The 10,558-nt window shown below is 34.8% G+C and overlaps 1 protein-coding gene across 13 annotated transcripts in view; it reads right to left on the bottom strand.

Moving 5' to 3' along the window:
- LARP1B (La ribonucleoprotein 1B) overlaps nt 1–10,558 on the bottom strand; it is a 116,779-nt gene that overhangs the window by 73,209 nt on the left and 33,012 nt on the right. For all 13 annotated transcript variants that reach the window (XR_003316388.4, XM_026499319.4, XM_048212301.2 and 10 more), the window contains 2 exons: nt 8,207–8,379; nt 5,330–5,695 (listed from right to left, as the gene is read on the bottom strand). Coding sequence is in view for 12 of the 13 variants with exons in the window: in XM_026499319.4 (XP_026355104.3) it covers nt 5,330–5,695; nt 8,207–8,379 (539 nt within the window). In the remaining variant the exon portion in view is untranslated. The remainder of the gene's footprint in view (nt 1–5,329; nt 5,696–8,206; nt 8,380–10,558) is intronic.

Here is a 10,558-nt window from a genome sequence, read left to right as displayed (position 1 = left end):
GTTGGTTACTACTTTATGGTGTATGCTCCCTTAGCTTTCTGAAGTCACATATAAGTAACACAACTGATTTTATTAACATATACTCTGAGGACATTTATTATTTTTGCTATCTAAACATTTGGGTTACCACTAATCTACCACTTTAGGGGTGCCTGTCAGTTAAGCGTCCAACTCTTGGTTTGGCTCAGGTCATGATCTCAGGGTCATGAGATCAAGCCCTGCATTGGGTTCCGGACTCAGCACAAGTCTGCTTGAGATTTTCTCCCTTTACCTCCTGGCCCCTCACCCTGCTCAGTGGCTCACACTTTCTCGCTCAGATAGATAAATAAACCTACCACTTTATTTTTGTGCTGGAAGCCCTTTTCCTATTCTACATTTTCCCTTTCTCCTAGTTTCACAGTTATTTCATCTAATTTTATTTTTGAATGGGTAGCCCTCAAACTGCAACATGAAAACTTTAAAAATTAATCAGTATCTTTTTCCTACACAAAAAAGTACCCTTCAATACTATTCATTTAATTGCTCTTTCCAAGTCTGTGTTAATGTTAAATCTGTAAGACACCGTTTTATACAGTTAATATTTAGATTTATTCACATATCTCTTCCTTTTCTCTGCAGTCCTTTCCATATACCTGGCATCTGAACTCATTTATTCCACCTCTGCAATCTCCTTTGATGAGGCTCTCCTAAGTTACAATTTCTTTCATTATATTTCACCCTCTTACTTAAAAGACATTTTGCAAGGCATACAATTAACTGGTTGATAGTTATGTCCCTTGGTATATTACTACTATCATTCCATTGTCTGTTGCAGTCAACTGTTTACTGTTGGAAAATCAGCTGTCAGCTGTTCACTCTCCTACCTTTAAACGTAATCTGTCTTTTTTTGTCCCCTGGCTGCTCTACTCCAGTACCTCTCCTCAATTCAGAAAAAGTCCCTCTTAAAATACTGACTTTGCCCCATTTTCTCTAACCTTTCCTTCTGAAATTCTGATTAAATGTCTATTTTAGACCTTTTTTATCACTCTGTATTCTATATTTCTTGCTTTTTTAAACCTTTTCTCAGAAATAAAAGCTATAAAATAAAATCCAGATGTTAAATTCTACAACTTGATCTGAAATGTAGTAAATAGTAAAGACTCTCCAGAATATCACTACAGAGCCTTTCATATACTCTCTTTGCCTCCCTGTGATTTCTGAGTAGTTTCCTGTAAAACTTGTAAAACTTCCAACTCACTGATTCTCTAATTCTATCTAATCTGCTGTTAATCCCTTTAATTGAGTTAATTTTAACCTTAACTATTTTTACTTGCAGAAATTCTAGGAATGTTACTGTTCAGAATCTCTTCTTCCCTGCACATATTATTTCTTTAAACACAATTAACAGTTACTCCACATTCTGTTTCATAATTCCATTACCTAAATTATCAGGGTATGGCTTTGCTCATTCTCACATGTGGTACCACATTTCCTTATTTGATTATTACTTTTGTGAGTTGTTCACGTTCCTTTTAAGATAATTTGAGTAAATTATTCAAGGTCTAGGATAAAAGTGAATGTCCTCACAAAGGAGCTATGTTGGCTTCTGCTAGGTTTCTGGGAAATTAACAGGTCACAATCACTTTAAATTCATGACTAGTGGTTATGTAGTCATCTAGATACTATGCATTTAAGTTGGATGATTATAAATTCTAAGCCGTTTTTTTCTTCTTAGTCTGTTCAGCACAACTAGGGAAATTTCTTGTAGTCCCCTAGAGGAGCAGGTGAGAAAGCATGTTATCTTTCATTGAGGTTGTATTTCTTTTAGGTACCAATTTAATACAAGATTTTCTGGAATCCCCAACTTATGGCTGAGTCCTAAGTTTGTGCCTTTTCCCCCTTTATTTTGGGGGGGCTTCTGGAAAGTTGAATTCTTCAAATTCCCCCAAATTCCAAAATGTTCTCCAGGGCAACACTCCACACTTCTCTATGGTTTTATTCTGATAATAACTTACCTTGCCAATCTTCAAGGATTTTAAGATGTTCTCTCATCTATTATTGAAAGGCCATTTGAGTTGTTTTTAGCAGTAAGAACATGGCAGGAACAGAAAGCCTATACTCAGTCTAGTGCAGTTCAATATAACTTCTGGATCCAGTAAAAAATCCTTTTGCGAAGTCAGAAAGATCACTGAACTACCCTATCGATCTGGCATTCCTTTCATTTACATCTAACTCAATCTGTCCAGTTCCTGACACATCTGATTATTCTTTCCTCTTGAAGTCGGTTTTTGGCTTCTATAGCACCGCTTCCTATTATTACTCCTAATGATGATTCCTCAGGGCTCAGATGTGGGTTTTCTTATTTCAACATTTCCCCTGCTACCAAGTTACCTTAAATTATCAATAGCCATCTCCTAGACTACTTTAATAGCTTCCCAAGTGGATTTCTTCTGCCACTCTTGTACCTATCTAATTCATTCTCCACCATAATAACCAGAGTTATCTTTTAAAAATAAAAATTAGGGTGGGGTGCCTGGGTGGCTCAGTCGTTAAGCATCTGCCTTCAGCTTAGGTCATGATCCTGGGGTCCTGGGATCGAACCCCACATCGGGCTCCCTGCTCAGTAGGAAGCCTGCTTCTCCCTCTCCCACTTCCCCTGCTTGTGTTCTCTCTATCAAATAAATAAATACAATCTTTAAAAAAAATAAAAATAATAAAAACAAAAATTAGGGTGGCTCAGTTGGTTAAGTGTCTGACTCTTGGTTTCAGCTCAAGTCATGATCCAGGTTCATGAGATTGAGCCCCACGTCAGGCTCCACACTCAGCGTGGAGTCTGCTGGAGACTCTCTCTCCCTCCTTCCCTGCTCCTCCCTCTGCTGTCTATCTAAAATAAAATCTTTTTAAAAATAAATAAATAAATGAAAAGAAAAATTAGATTAAGCCCTGTTGCCTGTGTAAAACCCTCTAAGGTACTTTATTTGAACTTTAGATAAATTCCAAACTATTTCACATGGCCCACAAAACGTTTGTATGATCAGACTTCTGCCTATATACTGCCATAACTGTCCTCTTATATAACACTATAAACAAATGGACTTGTTTTTTGGTTCTTAAAATACACCCAATTCTTCCTTCCCTTAGATCCTTGCTACTTGCTGTTTCCTCCTCCTAGAATATGGTTTACCTGGTCTTTGCAGGGTTTAATCTTACTCATACTTCGGATCACACTGTAACTGTGACTTTCACACAGGCATTCATTCCCTGACAACCCAACCCAGTAGCATCCTGTTCTTTCCTTTAGCACATTTATTATAATTTATGATTAAGTATTTATTGTGGGTTTATTTTAATGTCTGTCCTTCCAATTATTTGTAAGAACCAGGCATGTATAGACCCTATTGTTATCTTCCCGTTCCATGCCCAGGACCCAGCACAATGTCTGGTTCACAGTAGGAGTTTAACAAATATATATTAAATCATGGTCTTCTTTTCCTTTAAGCAGACCCACAGGAAAAGTACAATTCTAATCAGAAATTACATTTTGAACACAGAATTAGACACAATGAAAATAAGTCAGGTGATAAGAATGTACATATGGATCAGGCTAAAATACAACACACTTATGAACAGACCCATAATGCTTAAGAGTCATAAATATTTCATGGTTAAGTGCGCAGATGTAGGTTTTTAATTAACTCAATACATGGCTTTTCCTTATTGTCGCCTACACTTTAGTTAAAGCAAATAAATAATCACCCACAAATATGTTTCTCAAGATGGCCTAAAAGCTCATTATTTGGAACTCAAAAAATTTCCCCACAGAACCAATATTATATACGGTGGTTAGCTTTTCTTTGGTTATTTCATAATGTTTAATCCATAACTCATTTATCCACTTAATGAATATGAATTGAGTGCTACTATGTGCCAGGAACTGTTCTAGCAGTGGAGATATAGTAGTGTACAAAATAAGGCAAAAATTCCTGTCTTCATAGATCTTATATCCATGTGATCAAAACAGAAAAGAAGTACAATATACAGAATGGTAGATGGTGAAGAACAAATCAGGGTAGAAAGATAGGGAATGGAGGGAGTATAATTTTAACCTATTATTAGTTAAATTTATTTCTAGCTCTTTCTGTTCCAAAAGTTAGAGATTACTTATAGAACCTAAGTATCACAAACAAAATAACAATGCTTAGACAAGAAAAGACTTTAAACCAAGAAAGTATAAAAAAAACCTCCTTTTCACAGTAGTAGGACAGAGAACTATTCAGGCTCTTGAGTTACAGACAAGCTACAATAACCTGAGGCACGGTCTCCAAAAACGCAATGGCTAGAGAAGGTTAAGGGGGTGAGTGCACTGATGGAAATTCCAGAAAGAAAAAGAAATGAAGAGCCAAGAAGGAAAGCACACTCCTTCTTAATGATACAAACCTCCATGGACAGCCAGTCCCTTTTAGTCAATCACCAGTTGGCAGACGTTTCTTCCTATAACTGTAACTATTTCTGACCAAGATCTCTCTTCTATTTGGCATAGTATAGTTATACAACTTTGCCTTTATTATTCTATCCCCAAAACAAATATTTAACTTTCTTTAATGGCAGAAAAAGATCCCTTTAATCCCTATATTTATCACTAAAATTCATATCAAAGGAATGCAGATAGCCAGTAGACTACTCTGGTTCTCTCATATTTTTTTTATTATGATATGTTAGTCACCATAGAGTACATCATTAGCTTTTGATGTAGTGTTCTCATATTTTACCTTAATAACTAGGATAGGTATTAGGATGTGGGGTGAAATTCAAGAAGATGTTGGAACAAGGTTTCAAAGAGCACCCCTAGTACCATAGTAATGACTGGGCAAGGAGAGACAATCAGCCATTATCATCTTTAATCCTTGTCTACAACCAGTTCCACTACCATAAAGTGTACCCCATAGACAAAGGAGAGAACAATGGAAGGGACCAACAAAAGTAACCCTTCTCTAAAGCCCTACTCATTTTAGCTGAGGTGATTATAGGCCAGGGTAAGAAATCAGCATATAAACTAAGCTTTTCCATAACTTCAGGATTTTTTATTCGAAAGAGCCTTCTTATTATTTTCACCTGAAAAAAGGGTTTTAGTAAATGAGTGCTGGTTTTTTTGTAATTATTCACCTCACTGTCACTTTGGTAAAATTATTTCTCAGGTTGTGACTATTCGACATATTCTGGGAATTTTTCCAAATTAAATTTATTCATATTCAAAATTTAATAAAATAAAGCCTCAAGTTTAGAAAAATACAGGGAGCAAAATATATAAAAAAAATTAGTATCAGCCGAAATGTTAGCCAGAAAATATTACCTTTATGGCTGTGTGTTTGTTTTCATCTTCTTCCATCCACAGATCCTGTTCATAGTAATATAAGCCATCATTAATGACTTTAGCAAGTTCAGATGTAATTTTTGCCCGAGACATGTGGTTGCCTGTTCGATCTCCTCCAGGATGTTTTCTCATGTAAGGTGGTGTCTGAGTTACAATCAAAATCTTGTTTAAATCCTGGTCATCAATTTCATAATCTGAATCGTTATCAGACCAATCAGTAAATGTGTTTTTTCGTCCTTCTATTTGTTCTATCTCTTCATCAAATAAAAAATCAAGTTCTTCTTGCTCTTGTTCATCTGAAGGACACAGCTGTTTTGATGCCTCTTCAGGTAGAGATGATGATTCCTAAAGGAAGAAAATGGTATTTTATATTCAAACTTTTTTATCACTTTAAAAATAAACATCACATAATAATGTTACAAGTTAGTAATATGAAGCCTGTATGCTCAGTGACTAGTTAGCAGGCAAATTATAAAAGAAAATCAAGCCAGTATTATTCTGGGAATGCAAGTTGGTACAGCCACTCTGGAAAACAGTGTGGAGGTCCCTTAAAAAGTTAAAAATTGAGCTACCCTATGATCCAGCCATTGGACTACTGGGTATTTACCCCAAAGATACAGACGTAGTGAAGAGAAGGGCCATATGCACCCCAATGTTCATAGCAGTATTGTCCACAATAGCTAAATTGTGGAAGGAGCCAAGATACCCTTCAACAGATGACTGGATTAAGAAGCCATGGTCTATATATACAATGGAATATTACTCAGCTATCAAAAAGAACGAGTTCTCAACATTTGCTGCAACATGGACGGCACTGGAGGAGATAATGCTAAGTGAAATAAGTCAAGCAGAGAAAGACAACTATCATATGGTTTCTCTCATCTATGGAACATAAGAACTAGGAAGATTGGTAGGAGAAGAAAGGGATAAAGAAAGGGGGGTAATCAGAAGGGGGAATGAAGCATGAGAGACTGTGGACTCAGAAACAAACTGAGGGCTTAGAGGGGAGGGGGGTGGGAGAATGGGATAGGCTGGTGATGGGTAATAAGGAGGGCACGTATTGCATGGTGCACTGGGTGTTATATGCAACTAATGAATCATCGAACTTTACATAAAAAAAAATAAACCAAAAAAATAAATAAATAAAAAATAATTAAAAATAATTTAAAAAAAGAAATTAATCAGGAACCTTAGAAAATCTTGTCTTGAGAAAGCTGCTTTAGAATTTTTTTTAAAGACTTTATTTATTTTTAAGGGGGAGAGAGAGCATGCACAGGAGCAGGGGAAGGAGCAGAGGGGGAGTTAGAGGGAGGTAGAGAGAATCTCAAGCAGACTGTGCTAAGCAAAGAGCCCCCTATGGGGCTGGATCTTGCCACCGTGAGCCAAAACCAAAAGTCAAACACTTAACCACCTGAGCTGCCCAGGCACCCCTAGACAGCTGCTTTAGGCTTTTAAGATGTCCCCTGAAGCGGGGCAGGGGAAGGAAACCACCTCATTTAACATTTAAATATGCTATGTTTAACCACCACAGCTAATTAAAAAGTTATCTTTGATCAGGGTTTTTCAAACCCAGCACTACTGACATGTTTTGTTTGATAATTCTTCGGTTTTTAGGCGGGGCGGGGGTGTGTGTGCACTGTAGGATATTTAGCAGCATCTCTGGCCTCCGCTCACAAGATGCCACAGCACTTTCCCAGTTTTAACAACCAAAAATGTCTCCAAACATTGCCAGATATCCCAATGGAGCAAAATTTCATCACTCTCTCATTCCCCCAATGGAGAACCACTCTTAAATCCCTTCATGCTTCCCTTCTTCATGCTGTGATGGTAAGGATAAAGAGACTTGTTCATTAGAATATTCAGTATGATAGCCTTCTTTATCCTTCCCAATTCTAGGTCCTGTTATTTTTAGTGACCTTCTCCTTACACAGCTTACTTCCAATATTTGAATCATTTGAGTACCACTGTTTCCACATTTATTTGTAGTAAACTTTATACTTTGAGTTAATTGTACATTCACATACAGTCATAAGAAATAGAAATCATACGCTTTTTTTTTACCTAGTTTCTCCCAATAGTAACATCTTGCAAAAGTATAGCAAAATATCACAAACAAGATATACATTGAAATAACCCATTAATCTTACTCAGATTTCCCCAGCTTTATTTGTACTCATTTTATTTATGGTTTATATCAGAGAAATTTTTATCACATTTGAAATTTTGTGTATCCAACCATGAGTCAAAAATATAGCAGTTCTACCATAAACAATCTCTTCTGCTGTTTCATAACCACACATCCCACTACCTCATGTGCCCCTAAGAAATCAATTCTCTTTTCCTTTTTTACTGTACACAAAATCACCAAAAACACACATATGCCTAATCTGTACCCTTTATAAATAATTAACAAGGTCATATATATACACACACACACACATATACACACATATACATATATACATATGTGTGTATATATACATACGTATATATATGTGTGTATATGTGTGTATATATATGTATATATGTATATAACAAGGTTGTAATATAAATTCACAATTTAGAAAAATTTTGTCACCTTTAAAAAAGTTATTCAAATTTAAATTAGTCACAAGTAAAAAGACCACATTCAAAATATACTTAAATCATATTCAGAAATAGAAGATAAATTTTTAAAATTAACACAGTATAACTTATTTTCAACTACTGAATAAACCTTAAGTTTTTACTTATAGCCAATTTTTACAAGTTTTTAAACTCTTCCAAATTTTATGTATTTACTTGACAAACAAAATACACTGGCCTTACACTCAACCCAGGAATGTACTACACTTCACTTGGTTTATAACAATTTACCTTCAATTTCACTGGAGATGGACGATGTCTCTTTTTAACTTCTATCCAAGGTTCTGAATCCAAGTCAGGCAAACTGGTAGACAAACCTCTAGACATTGCTTGAAGATTACTTGTTTCAGTATTTTTCTTTGGGTTCAGTGGACTTCCGATTCTTGGAGAATTTGGGGCAGACTCTAAAATTTTAAGTTAGTACTTAGTTAAAATAATGGTTTTCTTACTTATAAAACACTTCTTTTTCTTTACTTGGGCTTGATTTTTTTTTCCACAAAAACATGATAAATCATATCTCAATTACAATTTTTCCAATGATTTTCAAACCTGAAAAGATGAAATGTAAGATGAATCTGAGTGAAGCCAGTGAATAATAGATAAAAGAAATGTCACCAACTCTTACACAGATCACATTCATTCAAACTTCTTAAGCATATCAATTGAGCCACTAATTGTGATAATACATTTAATCTAGGGGTCAGTTCCCTGTGAAATCTTAAAATCTATCAATTATAATGAAATTATGGAATCTCAAATGCTATTAAGCCAGCGTAAATGCATATTTTATTCAAGGCAGTATCAGTCCTTCACTATTCCGCTACAATCTATAGCAAGGCAGTCATTATTCACACTTCACATTTCCTTTGCTTAATGAGTTTTACCCAAATGCAGTATGCCCACTTAGCTCATACTGGATACTGTAAAGAGTAGAACGTCACATCATTAAAGTGCACTGCTCTGGTAATAAAATTTAAAACATTTAAAAACGCTATTGGAATTAAAAATGCTTTTCTCCACACTATCTCTTAATCAAAATAATTACATGCTCTATAAATAAAATCCTATTTGATTCCTTTACAAATCTTTTTCCAGAAAGTCTAAAATACTTAAGTTATAATGCAATATGTAGTTCCTTTGGACAGAGAGTTTTAAATACAAATTTATACTCTGAAATTCTAAATATCATTTCACTTAGTCCCCAAAGCAAATTACTTGAAAATATTGCGAAGTTGAATATTACGTGGAGAAAGCTGAAATAAATGAACAGCAACAATTCTTTTATTTGCTAAATGAAAATGCAAAGGCACAATCCAGGACTTTGGGTTTGAGAATATTCCAAGATTTTACTTCCATCTATATGCTAGAATCAAGTAAGTGTTATTATTCTCTCCATAAACACATTAGATCCAAGATTCAAATGTCAAATTACTATATTACTTTTTTTAAAAGTACATTGCTTCATGATGAAAAAGGCTCTAAAACTGCATTGTCCAGTGTATAGCCACTGGTCGTATGGAGGCACAGAGCATTTAAAACATGGGCAGTCCTAAAATGTGCCAATAAGTGTTAAGGTCCATACCAGATTTCAAAGTCTTGGTACAAAATAACTAAAAAGGTAAAATGGATCTGTAATTTTTTATGCTAATGTTATAATATTTGGGTATATTAAGATATTTTAAATGTTTTTAAATTAATTTCATTTGTTTTGTAGTTTTCAGGCTATTAAAATTATTAGGATTACACATATAACAAACATACTTCTATTTGACACTGCTGCTTACACTTTCTTAATTAGTGGTACACATATCATCAATTGATCCACAGAGGTAGTACAGGTGAAATGCTAGGTTTGGGCTACAAATATTGATATTGAAGTTATAGTATTGGGAAAACATTTAACAGCAGAGAACCTTATTTCTAAAACTATAAATCACCTATCCTCATGCAGTGAACGTAGCTTTAAAAATAGACTAAGAACCACCACCCTAGCAACTGTGAGAATTAACTAAATTACTATGGATAGTTCGTGTATAAATGATTAGAACAGCACCTGGCACGTGGTAGGGAAATCAGTTAACTACTATTTTTAACACAGAAATCTAATCTTCAAACACCTACTTAACTTTATTATATAATCATCTCTACATGCTCGCTAAGCTTGAATGTTTCTACTATGAAGTCAAGTGTTTCACTACATCCACAACACGTGCTTACAAATTAAACATTAAAATACCAAAGAATTTGGGTAAGACAAGAAAATTAAGAGTAGTCTGAGTTTTTAAAGGGAAATGTTCACCTTATAATTACCTACACATATGCTCTATATGATTTGTTTTCTTTTATGACAAAAACATTTCAAACATTTAAGGGTAACAGTAAAGCCCTAATCTTCCCAGAACCAGAGTCTGAATATTACTTGGATCATTTGGCATTAAACTTACAGATAAAAAATTAGACACACACTTTGACACTTACAGGCTCTAATTTGTGAGAACATAGAAAAACATTTATCTTTGCTGTTTTCATTAATTGAAAATTGTTAACATGACTCTCCAGGGGTAAATCACCCTATATATTCCA

Source organism: Ursus arctos, unplaced genomic scaffold (assembly GCF_023065955.2).
Source record: "Ursus arctos isolate Adak ecotype North America unplaced genomic scaffold, UrsArc2.0 scaffold_11, whole genome shotgun sequence".
In the NCBI taxonomy this organism is placed as follows: Eukaryota; Metazoa; Chordata; class Mammalia; order Carnivora; family Ursidae; genus Ursus; species Ursus arctos.
The sequence above is the reverse complement of the archived record's forward strand: the minus strand, read 5'-3'. Positions and strand labels throughout refer to the sequence as shown.